The sequence below is a fragment of the Manis pentadactyla genome, chromosome 12 (genome assembly GCF_030020395.1).
Source record: "Manis pentadactyla isolate mManPen7 chromosome 12, mManPen7.hap1, whole genome shotgun sequence".
Taxonomy (NCBI): Eukaryota; Metazoa; Chordata; class Mammalia; order Pholidota; family Manidae; genus Manis; species Manis pentadactyla.
In genome coordinates this window covers 62,145,858-62,172,863 of record NC_080030.1, presented here as the reverse complement: position 1 = coordinate 62,172,863, position 27,006 = coordinate 62,145,858, and the positions used below count along the sequence as shown (strand labels likewise).

Here is a 27,006-nt window from a genome sequence, read left to right as displayed (position 1 = left end):
CTCTAGACCAGAGAAGGAACAGCCTAGTAAGACAGAAAACTTTCTGACAATAATCATTCTATTAAAGCCAGATACTACAGAAAAACATTTTTATTCTCTAACCACCCACTAGGAAAGGCTGAGTAGAGACCTTATAATCTCACCATTGATAAGTGTAATGACACTCACCCTTTGCTGGGGTGGTGTTAGAAAGGCAGTTAAGAGATGGGATTTGCATCTTTGTGAGCCTGTCTCACCCCACCCCCTATCAGGGAAACCAAGTGAAGAGTCTGGACTTCCACCCTCACCCAGCAGTACTCAAGTGCCCTTTCTCCTCTTCCCTGGGATGATGTCTGAGTATGTCTAATTAAAAATTAGGACTTTAATTTTTGCCCAGTGTAATTAGGTACCTCCCTACAATAAGGTGTAAGAGGAAGCCATGTGTGGAACAGTAATGAGGCAATACTATCCCTCTCATCAAAGGTAGTATCACTGGAGGCCTAGTGAGCAGCCAGTACTCTTAACTGAGCAGCACAAAGGATGATCCTCTGCCTTCAGATGTCAACAGAGGCTGAACAGGGAACCTGGACTTCTAACTCCACCTGGCAGTAATGAGGCAATACACCCCATCCCCTCCTGAAGAAATAAAAAAGAGAATCCAAACATAAAAACTAAAGATATTATGGCAGACTTAAGCCTTTGAATATCAATAGTTGTATTAAATGTAAATGGTCTAAATACATCATTTAAAAAACAGAGTTTGACATTAGTATATTAAAAAACATGACCCAAATATATCTGATCTATAAGAGACTCACTTCAAATATAACAATATAGACAGGTTGAAAGAAAATGGATAGAAAAAGATATATCATGCAAACATTCATCAAAGGAAAACAAAATTAGTTATATTAACATAAGATATAGTAAACTTCAGAGAAATTCAGAGGAATAAAACAGAGGAAATAGCTACAGACCCTTGAGATATCAAAAAACTCATAAGAGAATCCTAGATACAACCTAACTTGCATAATTTCATAATTTAGGTGCAGTGAATCAATTTCTAAAAAAACCACAATATACCATGGCTCACCCTATATAAAATGGATAACAGGCTTAGTCCCTTATTAAGGAAATTGATTCATAATTGCAAAATTTCCAAAAGAGAAATCTCCAGGATCTGCTTATTTTACTAGAGAATTCTGTTAAACTTCTAAGGAAGTATTTCACCAATTCTGTACAATCTGTTCCAGAAAATAGAAGAAGAGGGAATATTTGCCCATTTATTCTATGAAGCTAGTAATTGCCATTATGCCAAAACCTCTGCAATAAAGAAAACTGCAGACCAATATCCCTCATCAATAGACAAAAAAATCCTTCACAAAATGTTAGCAAATAGAATCCAGCAATATATAAAAATAATTATGTATCATAACCAAGTGTGGTTATCCAAGAGATACTAGATTGGCTCAATATTCAGAAAGCAATCAATGTAATCCTTTATATTAACAAGATAAAGAAGAAAAAGCATATGACCACATAAATTAATGCAGAAAAAGCATTTGACAAAATTGAACACCCATTCACCATCATCATCATCATAAAACTCTCTGAACAACTAAGGTACAGGGCAACTTCTTTAAATTAATAAAGAGGATAAAACAACGACAACAAAAGACCTACAACAAACACTATACTTTATGGTTAAAGACTAAATGCTTTCTTCCTAAGATGATGAAAAATCCAAGGCTGCTCTAACCACTTTTATTAAAAATAGTTCTGCAAGTTCTAGCCAGTGCAATAAGGTAAGAAAAGGAAAAATAAAGGCATGTATGTTGGAATGGAAGATATGAAGCTGTCCCTATTTGCAAATGACATGATTATCTACATAGAAAATCCCAAGGAATCACCAAAAATCTCTTAAAAACTATTAAGTGAATTCGCTAAAGTCATAGAATAAAAGATTAACATGCAAAAGTCTATGTGTTTTTATAACTAACAATGAATCTGTGGACCCTGAAATTACAATTATATATAATCATTTAAAAAAATGAAATACTTCATTGCAAATCTGACAAAACAGGTACAGAACTTGTATGTAAAGAAGTAGAAAACACTGACAGGAGAAATTAAAGATCTTTATATAAAATGGAGAGACATAGCATGTTCATGGATTGGAGCACTCAACATAATAAAAACATCAATCGTCTCAAATTGGTATACTGGTTAATGTGATTCATGTCATAATTTCAACAAGATTTTTTGTACAGGTAGACAAGATAATTCTAAAATGTATATGGAAAGTCAAAGGAACTAGAAAACTAAGACAATTTTGAAAAGGAAGAATAAAGTAGAGGGAACTAGGCTACCCAAGTTTAGGTACTTACTATATAATAATCTAGACTGTGTGACTGGCAGAAGCATAGACACACACCTCAATGGAAAAAAATGCATTAATGTCTAGGAACAGCCCCATAGAAATAAGCTCATTTGATTTTTGACTAAGTTGCAAAAGCAATTAAATAGAGGAAAGATGGCCTTTTAAACAAATGGTGTGGAAGCAATTGGATATCCATAGGCAAAAGAAAATTAACCTAGTACTAAACTTCACACCATAAACACATAAATGTTGACTGAAAATGGATCATGAACTTAAATGTAAAATTTAAAACTAAAAACTTTTAGAAGAAAAGTACAATGGAAAATCTTTAGGACCTAGGGCTAGGCAAAGAGTTCTCATGGCAAACTGACACCATAATCATGATCCATAAAAGGAAAATTTGATAAATTAAACTTCATTAAAATTAAAAACTTTTGCACTGCAAAAGCCAATGTGAAAAGAATGAAAAAACAAGCTACAGATTGGGAGAAAATATTTGCAAACTATTTATCTGTCACAGAACTTATATCTAGAATTTATGAAAAAACCCCAAAATCAAATATTAAAAAAATAAAACAATCAAATTAGAAAATAGACAAAACATACAGAATATCATTTCACCAGAGAGGATCTACGATGGCAAATGAGCACATTGTTAACCATTACTAAATTGCAAATTAATACCATATACTTATCAAAATGGCTAAAATAAAAAATAGTGAGACCACCAAATGCTGGTGAGGATGCAGAGAAATTATTACTTGTACATTGTTGATGGGCATTTAAAATGGTAGAGCCACTCAGGAACACAGTTTGGCAGTTTCTTAAAAAATAACTAAATATGCAACTACCAGCATTTCACTCTGGGTATTTAGCCCAGAGAAATAAAATATTATTTTCACATAAACACTTAAATGTAAATATTTATTGAAGGTTTATTCATAATAGCCAAAGACTGGGAATAGGTCAAATGTCCTTCAACATGTGAATAAGTTAAACAAATTATGGTATATCCATACTATGAAATACCACTCAGCAACAAAAAGAAAGAAGAATTCATTCATTCAAAAATCTAAATGAATCTCTAGACAATTATGCTGAATGAAATCCAAAAGGTTACACATTATATTATTCTCTTTATCACATTTTGAAATGGCAAAATTATAAAAAGCCTGAACAGATTAATGTCTGGGAGGGGTAAGGGAAATGGGAAGGCAGTGGGTATGGCTATAAAAGGGGAACATGAAGGATGTGGTGATTAGAAATATTCTGTATCTTTACTGCATCAATGTCAATATCTTAGAGGAGCCAGTATACCACAGTCTTGTAAGATGTTATGACCAAGGGAAACTGGGTGAAGGATACATGGGATCTCTATATGATTGCTTACAATTGCTTGCAAATCTGCAGTCATCTCAAAATGAAGTTTAATTTAAATAGTGTGTGTACATACAGCATGCATGTGCTGCAGTGCAACTTTTCACCCTAGTGACAGACTGAGAAAGCCTGAGTCAGACACAGAAACACATGTGGACAAGGTGAAGTAGTAGAAGTAAAAGAAAATTTATAATGCCCCAATGCAGCAAGTTCTTAGGAGAGTCATGATAGCAGAGATGGAGTAGGTTATGCTGATATTGGAGAAGATGTGAGCCTCTTCTCGCCCTTGGGACTCCCAGAGGGACTTCAGAGCAGCTCTGTCCAGTAGAACTTTCTACAGTGATCGACATATATAACTTGAGCTGCCTGACACTGCAGCTAAGAGACACATGAGGCTCATGAGCACTTGAAATTAATGTAACTGAGGAACTCAAATTTAATATTTATTTAGTTGAAGTAATTCAAAAGTAAATAGTCACATATGGCCAGCGGGTACTGTATTGAACATCATTTCATTTTTCCACTAAAAGAAAAAAGGGAGTCTTAAATGAGAGCCTACGTTTTGTTGTCAGTAAAGTGTTCAGAGTTTAGGTAATTTGGGCATCCTTGTATCACCTTGATTATCTTCTGATGCTAATGAAGCCACACAATTCAAAGGATATTCTCCTATATGTGTGGTAGCTGATGAGTAATTATGGCCAAATTGGATCAATCTGGATGACTGGTTAATAATATTGATAGGAAGGGCATTCTAGAAAGTAAAAATATCACTTTTCAGATTTAAACAAATGAACAAGTGTGAAAGGACAACCTGACGTCATGGCTTTCCAAGACAAGCTGATTACAAAATAAAAAGTAAGTGGTTTGAGAGGACCTAAGGGGAGTGAATTTGAGCTGCAGTTGTATATACAGCTATTGTTCTAAGAAAGTTCTCCTAAGAGGTGCTGCAGAGGAGCAAAAGACACATGGAGCAATGATATGTGTTTCCAGGTGCAGCAAGTGATGTGGGTATGCAGTGAGCAGAGCCTGCACAGGACGGCAGCCGTGAACCCTGAAACAGCCCTCCAGAACTGGTGAGAGCAAAGTAGAAAAATGAGACGAAAATGACTTCGAGGCTGCACTGCCTGACTCTAAGAGAATGATGGCATACTAGATGTAGAAAAATTGGCAAGAAAACAGGGACTGTGGTTCTTGATAATATTGTTTCTAATGTCCAATTGTTATCCTTAAGCAGAGATGGTCCTATCTTGCTCCTCCTAAACAACTGTTTGCCAACAGGCTGCACCAGAATTAATTGGGGATAACGTAAAAATACAGATTCTTGGACTATACTCCAGATATTCTAAATCAGATTCTCCAGGGTGGAACCCAGGAATATATAATTGTTTTAAGTTCCCTAGTAGATTCCAGAGTTTACTTAGGTTTGAGGAACATTGTACAATCCATGAAATAGGTAAAGGGAATTCAAGAGTACACATGTCAACCTGGAAAATCATACAAATTTAAGAGTAAGTTAAAACTGTAAGAGTGAAAAACAAAACGAAACAAAAGCAACTCTGGTCCACTGGAAGAAGGGAGCATCTCGGACATATGCGAAGGTAAATGTTTAATATGATTATAATGTGCGTGTAATTTACTTAAAATACTGCAGCACAGACAATGAGATACATATGTGTGTGTTCAGTAGCGTTAACCTATAACCCTGGGGAAGAGATGAGGAAATGTTAATTTGAAGTACACTTACCAGAAACATAAACCCAGAGCGACTAGTTAACATTCAGAAGATTAATCAGCAATCCACACTCTTAAAACAACTACACGTGTCACCTACATTTATCTCCTACTAACACAGAGGTTTTCTTAATGAGAATAATGGATATTAATTAGAAAGGCTGCTTCACTGGTGAAATGAGTGGTGCTCCAAAACGTGTTTAGTCGCACATATAGCACAGTCACTCCTATTCTTGCGAAGGAGTCTACAAATCTAGTGAGTTCAACAGAGGCCCTGTGCTTCACAGTCCTGGTTCAGCGACTGATTCAAAGCATTTTGTCATCTAACTAGAAGGGTAGTTGGATCCTGCTGCTGGGATGGTGCCGTAGAAGTCTCTTACGAACCTCTTTCATGCAAGGTGCTCTCTGAGCATCTAAGAAGACAAATAGCTGGGACTACATCAAGCTGACACACAGGTCATATAACTGTCTTTATATCTGCTTGCAAATAAATGTTTTATATTTGTCAAAATTTGATCTAAGTTTTTCTTTCATTGCATGAGAACATATATTGATAGGTTTGAAGGCCATCAATATCTACCAACGATAACTAATACTTGGTGAGTGACCAAATCAATTCTTGCTAGTTTGCAACGAAAGTCATTTTCTCCAGAAAGTTTGGCATGATTTCTTTTGATTACTTTTAATAAATAAGATGAAATTTACATTCGCTGATGAACTAATTAAATAAATAGGAACTGCTGAAATTTACTGACCAGTAAAGTAAGCCTGTGTTTGTTAAAAGCAAAAATGAAACAAGATATGTCCTTGAATAATTCTATCTTTTTCAAAGGAATCCAAAATATAAAAGCAACGAGCATGAAACCCCATAGAAAAAATACAATGCTAAGGTCACTTGTCAGATGAATAACACCTATTAGTAGTTAACTTCATTGCCAATTTTTAAAGGAGAACTTGCAAATGAATGGCTTATTGTTCCAAGTAAGAAGAGAATGTTCTTAATAGCAGAAATTAAAGTTTACATTCCTACTTCTATTTTAGTTTTAAAACACTCATATAAGACTTACAGCTTATATTAAAAGGAGCAGTTTACTAAATGTCCACTTAAAGTTTTCTTCAAAGTAATTTCATTTGTATACTGAAAAAAACCCTTAGGTATCTGAAAATTGAGATGCTCTAATTAACGACAAAAACCATATCAATTCGAGAGTGATCCCATTACCTGATGAGCGTATGTTAATAGTGACACATGACACATCTTTATAAGTGTCACATCTGATGGCCCGAGGACGTGTTGACTTCTCTGAATCGGCCATGGGGATCTAACCATCTTCTTTGCTACAAAATCAACACACTGCTAGGTATAAAATAGGTAGCCACATGGATATTCTTGGAGATTTATTTATTGATTTGATTATTTATCTTTTCCTTATATTTAACTAACATTAAAAAGGATAATTACTGATCCTGTTATTTGAAAAAGAAAGTTTTATTATTTATTAATAATTGGCGAATGGAATATTGCACAAAAAAGTGACTTTGATAGGTCTCTGCCTCTATAAAATGAAGAGGTAAGTTTTGTTGATCTAGAAGGTAGTCTTATTCTAAAAAGAGCAGATTTACTAGAAATGTAGAATATGACGTTTTTAAAAAAATGGGCAAATTATGAAGGCGCAGGGTGCAGGGATGGGAGGAGACGCTGGATCCTTCAGGCAGTAGGAAGGAAGGCGGGTAAGCCTCTGCTCCGCGGCTACGATGCACCTGGAGCAGCCGAGCGGCGGGAGCGCCCGGCGGCGACGCGGGCGGAGGCGGGGACGCGGGGTCCCAGTAGCACCGCCCGTGGCTTTCTCACCAACGGGAGCTGCCCGTCGTGTTGCCGACGTGGATTTTTTTTTTTAAGGTACCATCTCTATTATTATTCTCTTAATTTCTGTCCCTTTTTTTTTGTATGAAAAGCTTGAAGGCAGTGGGTTTTACTTTATACGCCCCCACCCCTTCATGTTTTACTACGGCACCTAACGGACTCCCAAAGCGCAGTGCTGTCAAAGAGCACCTGTAAATGCATCCAACCGCCTGGCTAAAGTACAAAGGCGCATGGAAGGAAGGAAGGGAGAGCAAGGGCCAGCCTCTGTCTGATCTAAGACAAGTTCAAATTTCCATTACTGTCGGGATTCCATGAACTCTCTAAACATATTAAATCATTACTGATTTTTAAAAATTATTGGAATGAATGTATACACTATAAGTAGGAATGTATTTACATTAGTGACTATGTTACTAATCTTCAAAATCAAGGTGGTTTTTGCTAATGAATAGTTAAGTCAAAATTCACATGACGATTTCAGGAGTTCTGGAAAAAATAGTTTTAAACTTTTCATGATGTCAATAGAGAAGTGAAAAAAAACAAAACGTTCTTTGGTTTGTGGTTAGAATTCACACATCATTTAAGGGGCCGGTGTGCTTTTCCTAACTGAAACAAATGCTGAATCACTAAAACCAACCCTTCTAGCCGACAGTAAAACTCTTTAGACCAAATTACTCCTTATACTAGGCAGAAAATTGAATAGCTAATTTCATTACATAGATTAGTAGAAAGCTTGCCCTATATCCTAATAAATTATTTTCTTTAAAATAACTTGTCAAATAATGACTGTCCATTGCCATTTAAACCGTATTATTTCATGTAAAAAAATACATTTAAGTAAATTTCTTCTCATAGGTTTTGCTAAAATCTTAGCGTTGAAAAGTTGAATGATTCCAAATATTTATTAGCAGTAAAAGACAGTAGATATCCCTATTAAAATGGAAAGTTTTTAAATTCAGGAGCTTGAACATTGCATCAAAGATAGACATATATAAAAATAATTTTTCAGGTTTCTTTTTTTACACATTAACTCAAAGTTACTCTCTCCCATTTTCAATACTTACTAGTTATTTAGCAGTGCCTAACAACATTTATCAGTATAATAATATAGAAAAACTTAAAATAGTATGCTCAAGGCAAAAATGTTGATTTTCTTTTCCTTTAGTAAATGTTGTTTAACATTTAATAATTGACCAATAGTTTATACCTATTAAAATGAATTTAAATAATTAATATCCCTAATCAAAATGTCTGTTTTACAACATTTGAAAATCTAATAGCCAATAAAAAATATAATTTTTACTTAATCTCTTGCTCAGTCACTTCTTTATACTTATAGAATGAAAGAAGCATATGAATAATCTATATTTATATGATTATATGCAAAACATATGCCAGCATTCCATTTTTTAACTTTGTGTTGTGTAGTCAAGGTTGGTCCTTAACAAATAAGCTAAAAATTTTAAGTGTGGATATTCTACTGTGATTAATGTATTCTGTTGTACAAAAATGTCCACATTTTGGAACATCGTCACTTCAGTAAACAACACAAAAAGTTTTCCTCCAGTTATTTTCTCTTACAGCTTGTGAAAATAGTACACTGAATTTACTCTTATCTGAGCTTCTTTTGCTTGTTTTTAATGCATGCATTTTAGGATTTTTTCCTAAAATAAGGCCTGCTTGAGTTAAATTTTAAGGCAAAAAAAGTGTTCCATTCAAGCATACACATATGCACTAAACTTTAAACATACTTCTACATTTTTAAACTTCAACTATTTTGATTCTTATCTTTTTAAATGCAATGTTTAATTACACCAAAAGAGTAACTTATTGATCTACAGTATATGGCCTAAAGGCATTCTAGAAGCCAAATTATGTAGTAGCTAAAGTGTTACGTCTTAGATAAAGAAAATGGTTCTTTTTTATAGAAAAAAAGTTCAACATCATTTTCAAACAAGATTATTGCTTAAACAATGTAGCCACAAATGTAATTTTTGCATATTACCAAATCCGTATAAGTTCAATGTATTTTTTAAATAATATTAAACATTATATAGGTTTTCCAAATTCCATTCTGATAGTCATTTTAGTGTCAAACCATGTCACTGACACCAAATAGAGCAAATTTCTATTTATTTAATGAATCATTATCAATTTTTAAAATTTGGGGATATAATAAGTTTTATTTTAAAGATTAGATTTAAAGTTTTCAAATTTCAGTGTCTGTGAAGTTAGGTTTTCCTCAATCTCAAGGCAGATTCATACCTGAGAAATTCAACAGAACATATTGTGGATGTGTTGCTAAATTCTGCCTTAGAAATTTAATGCTTGCCTTTAATAAACCTTTATAAATGTAAGCTCATATAAAGAAATACTGGTACTCTGTTTTAATGTAGCTGAAATTCTTTTTTAAAAATGTGACAGGCCATATTTCATTAGACTTTTACATAATTTCATTCCTCTTGAGTCTGTGTGAATGAATAGTGATGTTAAAAAAGTGAAAAAGGTTTTTATCTAAATGTTAAAGCCTATCCCACATGAATTAATACAAGTGGAATACAATGCTATAATTTTCACGTTTGCCTTGATTTTACTACCATGTCCCAAGCTGACTAAATTAAGCCTTAAAAAACTTAAATTAAATTAGCCATAAATAATTATGTTGGCATTAACATAGGCATAATTTTTTGGCCACATGAACTCTCATATACTCATCAAATCTATAAAAGCCATATTCATATAGTGCATAATTCACTAACTGTCATCTAAATGTATACTTATACAGCCAGTTTTAAAGTTAATTCTTCAATATCATACATACTTACTAAATTGCAATCATAACTGGTAATAGTAAGAAGTTATTAAAGGAGAAACATGTAGCTAAGACTAGTTATTTCTTGTGCATATTTACTTTAGCATCCCAGTTTAGAGAGTCAAACTGCCATTAGTAAATTGTTACAAAATTTTTTAAAAACATTGATGGTTCTATAAGAAAAGGATTTACTATAGAATTTTGTAAACTCTTCAGGTGGTAGACCAAGAATAAACTTTAAGTTTTATCCCTGGGGCAGAGGTAGGTATATGGCCAATAGGTGACCTTGAAAATGGAGATGATAATAATAGTCTTATCATACATCCAAAGATAATTAATACCCTTAAAAATATAATGAATTAAATAATTTAATTAAGATTAAATATGTGTACATATAAACATATGAATATTAAATCTGTGTATAGATGAACATATGTAAAGCAATATATATGTTGTATTTTATATATTCACATGTATTTCTATATAGACTTACATATATATAACTGATATGTATATATGTATTATATATATGCTTACATACCCAAATCTATATACAACAGTGCCTGGCACATAATGAACCTTCATTATATAGGGCTATAATAATAATTAATAATCCACCATAAACTGTGTACTAAAAGCAAACATTTATTCCTAACACTTTCTCAATTTTGTTCTCTGTCATTTCTTCTCATTAACAAACTATTCCACTTTCTTCTGCTTCTCCTCCGACACAATTATTTGGGGTGCTTGACAGATTCCTCCTTTAATCTCCCATTCCTCCCATGTTGGTGTTCTTTAGACCCACAGATTTCTTCTGACCTGATACAGGGACTACAGAGCAATCCCTGAAATAATGCTTTCACACAAATCAATAGAGAATACATCAAAATATTAATAGTATTTCTCTCTGTTAGATGAAGTTATTGGTGATTTTGTGCTTCAGCATTTTCCAACTTCTCAGCTATGTGTATGCATATATTATTTCTATAAAGTTAAAAATGATTTTTTTCAACATCCAGTTTACTGAACAAGATCATAACGCAAACTTCGTTTCCTGTCAAATTGTTAAGTCAACACCCAAATGGTTACATATATGAAGTAAATAGTGATAAATGACAACGTTAGTAATGTGTTTTCTTTAATTGAAGTGTAGTTAATATACAATCATATTAGTTTCAAGTATGCGACACAGTGGTTCACCGGTTACCCACTTTACAAAATCCTCACCCCAACTAGTGCAGTTACTGTCAACATAGAAAGATGTTACAGAATCATTGGTTATATTCTCCATGATGCATTACCATCCTTGTGACCAACTTATATTATGATCGAGAATTTTTGTGTCCCTTTATCCCCCTTCTTTTCCCCACCTACCCACCCCAACCACTCTCACGTGGTAACCACCAGTTACTTTATCAGGGTCTGTGAGTCTACTGCTATTTTCTTCATTTCGTTTTGTTTTGTTTTTAGATTACACATATAAGTGAATTCATATAGTATTTGTCTTTCTCCACCTGGTTTATTTCACTTAGCATAACATCCTCTAGATCCAACCATGTTGACACACATGGCAGAATTTCTATCTTTTTTATGGCTGAATAAAAAAGTGTATATAGAGAAAATGGTCATTTCTGACCAGGATACTTGTGTGGCTTTAATATCGTATTGTAGACCTAAAATAACTTGTTTGCATGCCTATGGGATGTTTACCAGGGACAAAGCAGCTGGTCAATCATGGGAGTACTGGCCCAGAGGAAGGGTGGAGAGGAAACACCCAATCTCTCTTCTCCTCTGTTCCTGATACGTAATTGGTCTGTCGTGGCCAGTCATCACAGAGCCCATCCACAGAGTTCCTCCTGTTGCTAAGGATGGGGAAGTAGAAGGCAGTGGAAGCAGGGAGAGAGAGGTATGAGTATGGGAGCCATGAGAATGGGAAAGAGTGGAGAAGGGAGGCCTAGAGGGAGAACTAGGAGAGAATGGTGGCTGGCAGAGGGAAGCCATGGAGCCCTGATGATAGGAGAGGATTAAGCCTGAGCTGGGAACAGTAGAGAGTAGCACCAGAGCCAGGAGAGACTGAGACCTATGCCATGAGAATAAAAGTGGTTTGAAGCCCTTTTAAAACCCCAACTTTTGACCTTGTCTTAAGTCAGTCTCATCAAATTCATAGGCAAATTGTCCCAGACAGGGAACCCTTTCCTCCTGGTGCAACAGTATATATGCACCACCTCTTCTTTATCTATTCATCTACTAATGGACACTTTGGTTGCTTCCATATCTTGGCTACTGTAAATAATACAGCAATAAACATAAGGGTGCCTATATCTCTTTGTATCAGGGATTTTGTTTTCTTTGGGTAAATTCGTAGAAATGGAACTATTGGATCAAATAGTATTTCTATTTTTAGTTTTTTTAGGAGCCTCCATGCTGCTTTCCACAATAGCTGCACCAGTTTCATTCTCACCAACAGTATAGGAGGGTTTCTCCCCATCCATGCTAACACTTGTTATTTCTTGTCTTTTGAATGGTGGCCATTCTAACTGGTATGAAGTGATATTTTATTGTGGTTTGGATTTGCATTCCCCTGATGATTAGTGAGGAGCACATTTTCATGTGCCTGTTGGCAACTCTATTTCCTTTTTGGAAAAAATGTTCAGGTCCTCCACCCATTGTTTTAATTCAGTTATTTGTTTTTTTGGTGTTGAGTCTTATGAGTTCTTTATATATTTTGAATGTTAACCCCTTATCAGATAAATCATTTATGAATATATTCTCACATATTGTAGGGTGTCTTTTTGATGTGTTGATTGCATTCTTTGCTGTACAGAAGTTTTTTAGTTTGATGTAGTCCCCTTCATTATTTTTTATTTTGTATTTCTTGGAGATGTGTCCAGGAAAATATTTCTCATATTTATGTTCAAGAGATTTTTGCCTATATTTTCTTCTAAGAGTTTTATACACTTTTGTATATAAAGTTAGACAGTAATCTAGTTTCACTCTCTTGCATGTAGCTGTCCAGTTTTCCCAACACCAGTTATTGAAGAGACTGTTATTTCCCCATTGTACATTAATGGCTCCTTTATCATATATTAATTGACCAAAGATGTGTGGATTTATATCTGGGCTCTCTATTCTGTTCCATTGATCTGTGGGTCTGTGTTCTTGTGCCAGTATCACATTGCTTTGATTACTGTAGCTTTGTAGTATAGCTTGAAGTCAGGGTGCATAACTGCAACTTTGCTGAATCCAGTTATTAGCTCTAATAGGTTTTTGGTGGAGTCTTCAGACTTCTATATAGTATCATGTCATCTGCCAATAGTGACAGTTTTACTTCTTTGTAACATTAGTAATATGGAGAGTAGTCAAAGGAACAACAGGTAATGTTTCCTAATACAGATTGGTTAAATCAGTTTCCCATGAACATTCAGTACCATTATTACCAAGTAACTTTTCTGGCATTTTATGACTCTCATCAGAATATGTCTGATGTCTAAATTTTTAAATTTATCATTAGTGCAGCTCCAGTCATAATAAATATAATGGATATTCATCAGGAAAGTTTAGGTTATGCTGAAATAACAACCAACCTTAAAGTCTTAGAAATTTAAGCAATCAAGGTATATTTCTTATTCCATTACATGTGCACTACAGGTTGGTAAGGAAGTGTCTTGAATAATTATAGTCACTTAGGACTGTTGAAAGCTCCATTTTCAAATGGCCTACCAGGATAAAATATGTTAAACTATGAACAGGCTCTTAAAGCATGTGTCCCTAAATGATACACATTAGCTCTTCCCTCATTACATTGGCCAGTGCAAATCTGTGGCTACAAAAGAGTTGAGAATTACAATCCTATGATGTACTTGAAAAAGGGAGAAAATTTGAATAAATGAACACTTTTCTTTTTATTCTTGAAATTTTTTTTCTTGTCTATAAAGTGTTCTTTCAAAGAATTGAAGATGATGCAATGACATAGGTCAAGTTATCTATGATATATATCACAATTTTTCTTCAGCTAGTTTACCTGGTGCTTTAATCTGGATTTGTGATAGAAATTTTGTGTTTTCTCCCAGTAGTGATCTCTAAAGTGGCCTGTGGCCTACACGTTGCATAGAATATTACAAGACGTGAGGTTAGAGAAGAACATATTAAAGCTTCAATTCATATTCATTTCTACATAAAACAAATAAGAAAATTAAACTATACTAGCATTAAATATAAAAGTTTTCTAATCTTTAATTTTAAACTTTACCGGTGTGTTTACAATTTCTAATTGAGACTTACATCAGATGGTCATAAAACATACATAATTCGCAATTCCAAAAAATGAGAGTTGAAAGAATTGTCCTAATGTGTTTATTTCCAATACTTCCATATATTGGATTTTATGTATCAAATTAAGTCAATTTAAGAATTTTTATAATCTAAAATAGTCCTCACAAAATAGACAATATGTTTTTAGGATGCTTTTAAAGACACTTGAGAATTGAAGGTTGCAGAGCCTATCAAGAAGAAAATGACAGAATGACACTTTATTCCTAATACAAACGTCATCAGCTGATGCAATTGCTATCTAAAAGAGAAACTGCCAAAATATGAAGATTATTTCACATATAAATTGATAGGCACCAACATTAATGATAAATTTGCTCCAAGTATGTATTATATATGGTGTATATTGGATCTTTATTAGATATTTTTAAGAGCTATTATTGGAAACAAGGTTTTGTGATCAAATTAAGTCCTGATCAATTAAGTCATGAATAAAGCATTCCAGCTATGAGCTCACTCTGTGGCCAAGACTGGTTTTTCAATTATCTACTTGAAATTTCCGCTTGAGTAAATGACATATATTTATATTTGACGTGTCTGAAACAGAACTTTTGTTTTCTTTACCAAAGCTCTTCCTCCGTTGGTCTTCACAACTCTGTCAAATGCACAAACATCTATCCAGTGGTTTAGGTAAAAATTCCTTGCATTTGTCCTCTGGTGTTCTCCTTCCTCACACCCACATGAAGTCCATGAGCAAGTCCTGGCATTCCTATCTCCAAAGTATATCCTGAATTGGTCATTTCTCTTCAAAGTAAATAAAGGCACCATGTCTCTTTTGGATTAGTGCATGGTCTCCTAGTATGTCTCCTTCCACTTCTGCCTCACTGACGCCTGTTCTCCCAACGCAGCCAATGATTCTCCTGAAATGGCAACTCAGGTGCTTTCAGTCTCCTGCCTCAACCTGGTCATCAGCATTTCTTATAAAATCCAAACTCCTTGAAATGCTCTTGCCCACTCCTTAAAATTCTTCTCATATGACTTTACTCTCTGCTTTCTTCTATATGTTCAAGGTACAGGATTTTTCTCATCTCTAACAGGTTAAGTTCCTTTTGGTCTCCAGATGTTTGCACTAGTTGTTCACTCCGTTTAGAGCAATCATCTCACAAGTCTTTTCTTGGCTGATCCTTTCTCAACAATCAGGTCTTGGCTTCTAAATTAGCTTTTTAGAGTGGCCTTCACTGATCATCTCACCTTACCTCCTCCCACCTGCTTCCCCAGCCTGATTCTGTACCAAATTATGTATTGCTATGTCCTTTCAGACCTACAAAATGTGTGCCTCCCCATGTCCTCAGCCTCATCCGCCCTCATACTTCCCCTCAATTGCTCTGCTTCATCCTACTGATTTCCTCCTGGTTTCTTAACTAGAGGAAAAGAGCTGTTTTACAGTTTGCGGTCGCTCTGTCCTCAGAAGGAAATGTTTTTCTTCCAAATATATGCACGGCTCATTTCCTCAGTTCATTCTGGCCTCTACTCAAATTTCATCTCAACAGAGATATCTGCCTTGATCACCCTCTCAAAAGATCATCTCTTCTGTCTGTCTCACTTTACTCTCTATTTAGTTCTTCATGGTCCTTGCACATATTATAACCCTGTCATGTGTTTGACATTTTTCTCATCCACTGGAAAATAAGCTACAATAAGGTAGGGGTTTTGCTATCTTCCCCTACTTGTGTCTTTTGAATAATGCCTGATAATGTATTATTGTAATTTATGTAAGCTATTCTATTCTGAGGCTCACTTAATGTCTATCTATAAAACGTGTGGCTGTGATCACTCTACTATAGTCATTATTTTTGCTTCTCTGTAGTTATATTTCAAGTTAATTTCCAGATGTCAGATGTTTATGCACATGTTATTTGTTGATGTATATTGCCTGATTGATATTTAGAAAGTTTGTAATAGTTTACACACTGACTAACTGTGCCTCCCCTCATTTCTGCACATTCATACCTACATTGGGTTTTGTGAATCTAATAGGTGACTGAAGAGGTAATTAAGAGTGATTTACTGCTTATTTTCATTTTATTGTGAGTAAATATGACAAAAATACTTTATATGATTCTGGAACATGAACTGCCTTTTATATCTTGTGTATATAGCCATAATGGAATTCAAATTAGTTTTGTTTCACTTTTTAGAAGTGGTTGACCAGTTTTCTTCATAATATACCAACGTCATGGTAATCATAATAATAGTAGTTAAGATTTACTGCAAGATGTCTATGGGCCAGTCATTTTGCTAAGTATCAGGTATAAAATAACTCAATTAATCTTCACATCAACCTTCAGGTTATGATGAAGCCTAATTTTCTTAAGAGAGGAATAAAGCAAATGTTGACAGTTCTAGATAACAGAATCATCTCTGATAACAGCCAAAAGGCAGAGTCCTGAGTTTATAACCCATAGTCCTATACTTCATGGAACAGGGCAATTTAATAAGTCATTGAACAACGTGTTACTGAGAGTGTTGTGTTGCTTATTATCATTGTGGTTGTAAATTGGGAGCACTCGGTCCAGTACTACAGAACCTTACATGACTTCATGTTAGTCTTTCTCAGGTTGCCTCATAACGCGGTTTGCCCCAAATCTCCTGTTGTGGAGTCTTTACCACCAAGTGGGCAAAACCTGGTTTCATTGTCTACACTGATACACAGAGAAGCAAGAGTATGAAGAGTATGTTTCCTTGCACTTAAAGTAAGACACACCAAAATATTGGAAATAAATGCTTAGCAAAAGATATTCCAAAAGAAAACTGGAGTAGTCATGTTATTTTCTAACAAAATAGAACTTAATGAATAAAAAATCCTGTAGGAAAAAGGATGATAATAAAGAAGGTATAATCCTCATTAACAAAGCTCATGCACCAGCTCAACCTCAAAAATGTGAAGAAATAACAGATAGAAGTGAGGAGAGAACTAGATAAGTGAACAACTAATGAAGAATTTTTTCCCATAACTTTCTCAGAAAATAATCAGTAAAGCAAAAAAGAAAAATAAGCAATGAGAGCAAGATTTGAACAAAACAAAAACTCAAGCTATTTCATATATATATAGAGAGAGAGACAGAGAGACAGAGAGAGAGACAGAGAGAGACAGAGAGACAGAGAGATGTTAGACCAAACAAAACATATGCTATTCCTGAGCACATATGAAATGTTTAAAAAGTAGAACATGATTCATACCTTAAAGCAAGGGAAGTGTCATTCAATTCCAAAGAAACAGTATGATACAGACTATTATTCTCTAACATAGAATAAAATTGTTAATTAAAAAGAAAAGAATATCTATAGGATATTCCATATTTTTGGTAAATAAATAAAATAAATAACTATTGAGCTGAAAGGGAATAAATTGTACTTTGAACTAAGTAATAGGGAAAACACTACATGGCAAAATACATGGGGAAAAGTTATAGATGTATTTAGAGAAAAAAAAACACTTATCAAGAATCAAAAAATGTTTTAAAATAACTGCCAATTCAACCTGGGAAGCTGGAAAAGGAGCAAGGAAGCAAAGAGAGAAACAAGAAAAGACAAGAATGAAAACCAAGTCAGAAATCAATAAAAGAAGCAAAACAGTGAAGAATATTAACAAAACCAAATTCTGATATCCATCCAAAAATTTCTATATTTAATAGTTATAGAAGAATACTGCTAACTTTAAGGAAGAGTTTAAAACTTTTTATTTATTTTTTTTGCAAATGACCTCAGAAAATAGAAAACAACAAAATCTATTTAGCTCCTTTTAGGAAGCTACTGTTTTCTTGAGTCTGCAACAGATGAGTTGATTAGCTCATTCCAATTATGATTAAATGCAAAAATCTTAAATTTGATATGAAGCCCTACATTGTATTTAAAGAATGTATATATAATATGAAGGGATTCTTCAACTTGAAATATGTTTAAAGGTAATTTAACATTAACAGACTAAAGAAAGGGAAGCACATTATTATCTTAATCAGTGATGAAAGAGTATTGATTAAGTTCAATAAGTATTTGTTATGAAAACACTCAGAAAGCATGGATTAGATGGGAATTTCCTTAATTTAGAGAAGGTTAAATACCAATTTTAGAATATTACACTTAATGAAAGAATTTTAGGTGCATTTTACTTATGATAAGGAATAAGATAGGGTTCTCATTATTGCTTATAGTACTGAAGTTGCTTATACATTATTGCTTATAGTACAGATAGTACTGAAGGCCCTGACCTACACTATAAGGATAAGAAAAAACAAATACCTATATAACACAGTAGGGAAAAGACACAACTCTTGATATTTCCTAAATAACACCAATATCTACTTAGGAAAACCAACACAATGAAAAAGATAGACTATTAGAAGTAATAAGAGAATTCATCAACACTGCTGATAATATTTACTTGCATTTCTCTACTTCAGTGACAACCAATGAGAAAACAGAAGAAATATGATTATCCATCAACATACATACACACACACACACACACACACGTGTGTGTGTGTGTGTGTGTGTGTGCATTCTAGGAACAGGCTATGATATACAGATCTCTATGGAGATATTTTATTAAATTCTAACACATGAGCTAGGAGATGGGTTTTCTGTTGTTTTGTTTTTGTTTTTTAATATGTAATAAACTATACTCACAGATGAGAAGAATTTACAATTTAAAAAATTGAACTCAGAATTAAAAACATTTCAACATTAGAAATCCCAGCTCAGAATGGCTTCATTTGGAATTCCACTAAGTATTTAAAGAAATAAGATCAAACTTGCACTACATCTTTCAAAGAATAGAAAAAGACTCAATCCAAGAAGCTTTGTAAGTTCAACATAGCTCAATACAAAAAGTTGACTAGGACAGTATAAGCAATAAAAATTATATACTAATTCTATTTCTTAAAAGACACACAAAAATCCTAAAATAAATTTGGTAAACCAAATTCATTGTTATATGACCAAATTTGTCTTATTCTAAAAACTTTTATTCAAGTAAAAGCTGTAATATTTTAAAAATTAATCAATGTAAAAAAAATTACCGTCACAAAATTTAGAGAAAGAATATTTGTTCGTATATTCATGATTTCAAAAAAATCTATCAGATAATTAGAAATTCCTTTAACTTAAAACAAATATTGTATTTAAAGATGAATTATTGAAACTTTCTGTTTGTGAATCAGGCAAGGAGGTTCTTAACATTATTCTTATTCAGTATTATACTAGAAGCACTACTCAGTGCTTTGAAGGACAACAAAGCGCAATCACTGGAAAGAAGAAATAAGACGAATCAATATTCATGGAAATCTGAATGTGTACATAATAAATCAAAATAATTAAAGATATATTCTTAGAATTAAATAAGCGCAACAAAGAGAAAATGAAAGCTTCCAAAGATACCATTTATAATGGAATGAAAAACAATGAATAATTAAGAATAAACATAAAAAAGAAATGTAAGAATTCCACACACACAAAAAATAATTATAAAATGCAAAGAGATCTACATAACTGCATAACTATACCAAGTTCATGGATCAGAAGACTTAATTTAAAATGTTCCTAATTCTCTCCAAACCAAAGCACTGGCAATTAAAATGCAAGGGGACATCTTTGAAAGTTGGTAAGTTAATTCTAAAATGGGTATGAATTTCAAGCTGCTAAACTTAAAGAAGAAGAAGAAATTGGGAGAACTTATTCTACAGTAGTATTTCTCAAATTTGGCTGCATGTGTTAATCCTTGCAGAGATTCTTTAAAACCCAATGATAATGTCTTTTCTTACATAATTAAAACAGAGGCTACCTACCACTAGGCTTTTACCAGAATAACTAAAATTATGAAAACCAATAAGGTCAAGTGTTGCCAAGGACATGGGCTAATTATGACTCTCAGATACTGCTGGTGTAAAAGAAATGTATACATATTGGCATAATGACTCAGGAAAACTGTTTTTCATTATCTACCAAGGTTGAGCATACACATACTATATATTTGGCAATTCCATTTTATATACCCAAATGAGTTCCTATATATGAGAATACACATATTCAAAAGTGTTCATAACAATGTTACTGGTAGCAACTCCAAACTAGAAATAATCCAAATGCCCATTAGCAGTAGAATGTATTAAAAAATTGTAGTATATTGATCCAATGGAATACTTTTACGCACTGAAATGAATAAATTGTTGAAACATCGTGGATTAATTTTGCAAAGATAGTGTTGAACACAAATGCCAACCAGAAAAGAATGCATACTATGATTTTGCATTTATATAAAATTCATTAGCAGACAAAAGTCATGATAATGATGACCTTTGGGGAGAATGGTAGATAATAACTGAGAAAGGGCACAGGATAGGACTTTCAAATATTTGTAATTTTCTGTTACCTGACCAGGGTAATGGTTGCATAAATGTGCTTACTTTGTGAAAACGCATCAAGGTGTCACTTTTTTTTTAATTGAAGTAAAACATAGTAGTAAAGTACTAAAAGATGAAGATGGTCTGAACATGCAGAGAGATTATATTCTTTTGTAAGACTTGCTATAAAAATGTCAATTCTTCCCAAGTTGATCTATAAAATCAATGCAATCCAGTACAAAAAAAGTTGGATCTCTTAAGTAATCAGTTGATTTCTTTAAAATATATTTGGAAGGTCTCTGACTAGCTAAGTCAACTTAGAAAAAAAGAGTAAAAAACTAGGGATAAGTCTATATATGAACTAAACTTGAACACTTATTCTGTAATTATAATTGTAAAATAGAGTGATTTTTGTATAATTGAGAAAAAATACACTAATGAAATGGAGGAAACATTTTGGAGTCAGATTAATCAAAGTGTAAGCATATAATATGATTTTAAAGTAGCAACATAAATCAATGAAGAATGGATGGCTAGTTCAGTAAATGGTATTGGAAAATCAGGTCTATTATATTAAAAAAAGCTAAAATTGGATCACTCTACATCTCACAGCAAAGTGTCCTCCACATGGATTAAAAGCTAAATGTGAAATATGAAACTGTAAAGTTGATACAAAACGATATAGAAAAAATACCTTTATAACCAGGACATGAAGAAAGACTTCTTATGCAAAGCCTCAAAGCACACCATGAAACAAAAAATGATTTGGGGTTAGTTTAGGAACAAAGATATATTTTGTAATATTGTATACATGCAAAAATATGGTCTAATTCCAAATTATAATAAAAAAATGAATTTAACAAAACTATCTACTAATCTGATGACAGCATGCACCAGCAGGTGTGTGTGCCTGTGTGTGCCTGTGTGTATGAACTAATACTGACATTTGTCAATCTTTGCTTTATTTTATAATATAATATCTAAAACATTCTTTTGTCTATGAATGGAGAAGATTTTCTTACCAACAGTTCTTTAAGTCATTTTCCCAGTAGTTTGTCTGGATCTATTCTTCTACTGCCTCAGTTCTACCTCTATTATGACCAGAAAGATATATTTGCCTAGAAAATGACTTTGTCTTACATGTACTCAAACTAACTGCTTAAAGATTATGGGGTATATGTTGTAGGCTTTAATGTTCTTTTACAAAAATAAACATTACATCAAAACATAATAGCTTATTTAATAATCTCAATTGAATTTTGACTTTTCAACTTAGATCCTTAAAAATTATCTTGTGATTCGAAGACTTTAATTTCAATGCCTTCAAATAAGAATGTCATTATTTAAGGAATTAGAAGTTAGGCCACTATAGAAAGAGTAAGAGAAGTGTTAACATAAGCAACATTGAGAAGTGGCTAAGAGTTTGGTGAGCTTTTTTTCCTAAAGACTGTGCTTTTAATAGTTGCTTCTGTTTTAGAAAAACTACATTTTATTTTTTATATTCAAGAAACATAAATATGGACAACTTTCAGCTCTTGGATTACAAACAATTTCAAAGAAATTATACACCGTTCATGCTGAACTATGTGAAGGCTTACAAAAAACTCCAGGGGCTTCATTCAATTTCTTGTCCCTATCCACCTCTGTCCAGTTCCTCCCTTCTCCAGCACACCAGGGTATTGTTCATTCATCAGATAATTACTTTCTCTCTTTTACAATCGACTTTCCTTTAACATAACTCATATTTTCTATTAAAACTTCCCTCTGCAATTCCCAAGAACCTTATAAACACTTTTGAGCCAGCCAAGGGATAGGAAGGTGCTTACCTACCTTCAAAATAGATGCCTGACTGGATCTCCAGGACCCTGGGGAGGGTCCGGAGGTCAAGGGAGTGGACGAATTCTTCCAGTGACAATGCCATTGCTCTGACTTGGGTCCCTGTGCAGACCTGGTACTTACAGAAGCTTGTGGCTTCTGAGTGTCACTGGTCTGCAAGCACAGTCCTTGCTCGTCATTCCTCCCTGGGGCAGGCAGGGATGTCACACCAGAGCCCAGCTGCAGCGGAGCAGCTCTCTGTGGGGAGGACTTTGAAGAAGGAGGGAGGGGGCAGCGGACAAAGCGTTTTACAGCTCTCTTTGTTCTCACTGTGGCTTCATTTCCTTCTGACACTGCAGTAGAACAGGATGGAGGTGGGGTGAGCACATCTGAACAGTTGCTACCAACAAAATGAGAATTGACAAGTAGCTCCCTCTGTCCATTGCCAGTCCAGGTGTGCGTCGATAAACAGCAGGGGCCAGGCTCTTTGGAGTCAGAGTGGCTTGTGGCTTGTGAACCAGAAAAGAACAGGAATACAGGACTGAAATCTAATCTTAAAAAAGGCACCATGCTAATTCTTTATCTCTTTAGTTAGTTTCTTAAGTTTGGCTTTCTTGCCTTATTTGCATACTCAGTGTTTTCATATTAAATTTGGTTATGGAAGGGCTTTGTGTCAGTTCTTTGCAGAAATTTGGTGCTCTGAAGAGAGGAGATTGAAAGCACTGTCTATTCTTTCTTCCACATTAAAAATGTTGCCGAATCTTCAGGAAGGGTGGGGGAGGGGTGCAATGTGCAAAGTGAGGCGGTACATTAATCCACTAAGTTAATATGAATTTTCTAATCACCATGTTATAGTGAAAGTATCTAAGTCTGTTGTTACGAAAGGGTTTCCTGGGTTTTGCTCTGCTTTTGATTTACGCGTGACTTCAGCTTTGTGTCCTCCGTTCCTCATTTGTCTCATTTATTAAATGGAGAGAAAGTAGAAGTCAAATAAATTGTACAACTTAATCTTCCCAGGTTAATTTTCTACAGCTCTGATTCTGTGGTCCAAATTTAGAGGGGGAAATGCCCAAAGTCAAAGGAAGCAAGAGAAGCCTTGCGAAAACAAAGCTCTTAAAATCCTCTCCCCTCTACACTTTGTATTTAGCTGAACCACTGCTCTGGAGCTAGTGTATACAGCTCAAAGTGATATTTTCTAAGTCTCTTTAAATCTAAAAGAAGACTGGTTGGTCTAGACATAGGTGAAAGATCCTAGGAAGCTGCTTCTCCTTGTAAGTTGGACTCCAGGCTCCCTGCCTAGAAAGTGTTTTAGCCTTAGGCTGCAGAGAGCAGAGCCAGACAGGGAGTGCCAGGGGTGACCCCGTCTCCACCAGATCCTTCTCATAAATGATGAGAAGCACTGCCTTATTTTAACGTAGAGTTTCCAAAACTCTTTGAGCTCCTATAATCATATTTGATGCTTGGAATAATCTGCCTGGCTTCATTTCCTTCTTTACAAAGCTAGAATGTATGAAGTCATGTTAATAGTTTTTCACCAGTAGCTTGTACTTCCTCATCACTTGCAACTTCTATGCTCAAAAGTCTCCCCAACTTGATCAGTCAGCCTTCTATAGTCCTCCCCTCCACAGCTCAGGCTCCTAGATGGGATGGCTGCAAACACTGCTTACAGCCTAACAGCATATCTCACATGGTAGAATATATGAAAAAGGCTGCTGTGGACTCCTCCTTAAAAATAATACCTCTGTTAAATTGGTGTCCCCAGCAAATTTCAATTGATGCCTAATATTTCACTTGATCTAAAAAAAAAAATTTTTCCTAGTCAACTTTCTATGCTACTATCCAAAGAAGCCTTTTCAAAATATCACCAATTTCTTAGTTATCTAAGCTACCCCGGCTTCTGCTCTTTCAACAGATGTCCCTAGATTTCTGTTACAATCTAACTCTCTTATATTCCTAATCTTCGTTAATGACACTACCATTCTGCAGCTTCCGCCAACAGAAGGCTACATAACGGGCAGTGCCACCTCCAGTCTCCAAACCCCTCCAGCCCTCTGTGTAGCAAGCTCAAGAGCACTCCCCCTGTTCCTGCTCTGGGCCTCCACGGCTGCTGCTTTCTTCCAGATCATAATCAGGCTGACACTTTAGCTAAAGAAATCCTGACATGAAAGCCAAGGTAAAATGGACAAATAACAGTGTTGAGAAGGTACTTGAAGCACTGGGTGATAAAATGATTTAAATTCAACCACCGAAACAGCAGATTACAGAGGTAATACTAGACAGATTAACGAGAGCTCAGAAACAAACTGGGCTATAAATAATAATTTACGATATGAAAAAGGTGAAATTTCAAAGCAGGAGAGAAGAATGTTTTATTCAAAGAATAGTTACTAGATAATTTTTAAAATGAAAGATCCCTAGGATTCCATACAATGACATTCAATTCAGATACATTTAAAATTAAATGGAAATAAAAAATCAAGCAAAGGAAAAAATGAAAAAATGACAAGAGTAAAGAAAGAACTTTTTCTAAGCATTAAGAGAAATAAAGGCGAGTGCTAATAGATTTGACAATGGACATATAAAATACTTCTATAAATCAAAAAGGAGCTATAATAGAATAGAAAAAAAAGAAAAGCACATACCTCAAATTAAGAATTGATATCCTGGGTGCACCAAGAGTGCTTATTGATCAATATGCCAAAATATATATATATATCCACGGACTTCTGCTTCTGGCTATGAGCTTGTATCTGACCAAGTGTCCTACCAAGAGCAATTAGAAAGGTAGATGATTTTTAAAAAATCTGTTTTAAGGAACAAGAGAGCTATCAGGGCAGTTGGGACTTGAGAGGCCAAGATCCTGAAAAGCAAAGAAACACAATGAGACGAATCCAATACTCTACATTTTTTTTCGCCTCGAGGCATTTGTGGATTAGCAATTGGCACCAAGAGAGAGGGTAAAGAGAAGAGCAAAAGTAGTGGTTAAGGAGAGAAGCTAAGTTATTAGCAGTTTCATATAGCTTGGGAGACAATCTTTAGAATTTGGGGCTAGCAAGGCACCCAGGGAAACTCAGAGAAATGAGTTGTTTAGCACCACTTTTCTCCTTCAGGGTTTGCCCATTCAAAAGCAGTCCTGGGTTGATTGTATGAGACAGCAGTTGGAAAGTGATTGGTAAGAAATTGAAGAAACCAGGCAGTGCTTTTCACCAGTCTCATGTTTCAGGGAAGGCATGGCTCGCCAAGGAGGTGGGAGGAGCTCCAGGAAATGCCACGCGCTCTCCCTGGAGGCCCTGAAGACTGATCTCTAAGAGAAAGGGTTGGCTGTAAATAGAACAGGCCTTACAAATACTGAAGCCCAGATTAAATCAGCTCAATCCCTGATTGGATTAAGGTGATCTGCCCCCATATTAGCTGCCAAACAAAAGCAAAAGTAAATCATTCTATATTCAGAGGAAACAAGCTACATAAGTAAAGGCAAAATATAGACATTTGTAGTCAAACAGAAACTAAGAAAATTTGGCCTAGTAGACCAGCACTAAAGGAAGTTCTAAAAGGTGTGTTTCAGACAAAATGAAGATGATCCCATACAGAAAGTCAAAATGCAAGAAGGAATTTAGAGGGTAAATACATAATTTAGAGGGTAAATATATGGGTAAGTTGAATAAATATTGATTGTACAATATAATAATTTAAGGAATTTAAAATATATGTGAACAGCCAAATTGTGAATGGAAAGTAAAGAGTTCTGAAGGAAATGAAAAGTGCAATTCCAGTGAACATACAAATGGTAAGAAAGAAAAACAGCATTATTGCTGATATGGAGAGAGTTCAAGAGGCATTTCTATAAGCCAAAGCCCAACTCTCTTTAATCCTGGAGGCTGAGAAAAGTAAGGAAACTGCAGAAGAAAAATTTGTGACTAGCAGAGGTCGGTTCGTGAGGTTTAAGGCGAGAAGCCATCTGCATAACAGCAAACTGCAAAGTTAGGCAACAAGTGCTGATGTAGAAGCTTCAATAAATTATCCAGAAGATCTAGTAAAGATAATTAAAATTCGGGGGCACTCAAGATTTGTGCTAAATCTATGTGGCCTGTGCTCTATAAATGGAGCAATAAAGCCCAGATAACAGCACATCTGTTTACAACATGGTTTACTGAATATTTTAAGCCTGCTTAGAATCTGAGTTGAGATCTGCTCAGGAAAAAAAAAGACTCATTTCAAAATATGACTGCTCATTGACAATGCACCTAGTCACCCAAGAGTCTGATGGAGATATACAAGATTCATGTTCTTTTCATGCCTGCTAACAGAACATCTATTCTGTAGCCCATGGATCTAGGAATAATTCTGACTTTCAAGTCTTATTATTTAAGAAATATATTTC

General features: G+C 34.5%; 1 protein-coding gene across 1 annotated transcript in view; it reads right to left on the bottom strand.

Annotated features, from left to right (window-relative positions):
- THEMIS (thymocyte selection associated) overlaps positions 1-22,914 on the bottom strand; it is a 161,628-nt gene extending 138,714 nt beyond the window's left edge. Inside the window, exon 1 of the mRNA XM_036903853.2 lies at positions 22,641-22,914. Within this exon, the coding sequence (XP_036759748.1) occupies positions 22,641-22,731 (91 nt within the window). The 5' untranslated portion in view covers positions 22,732-22,914. The remainder of the gene's footprint in view (positions 1-22,640) is intronic.
- Between the last annotated feature and the right edge of the window lie 4,092 nt (positions 22,915-27,006).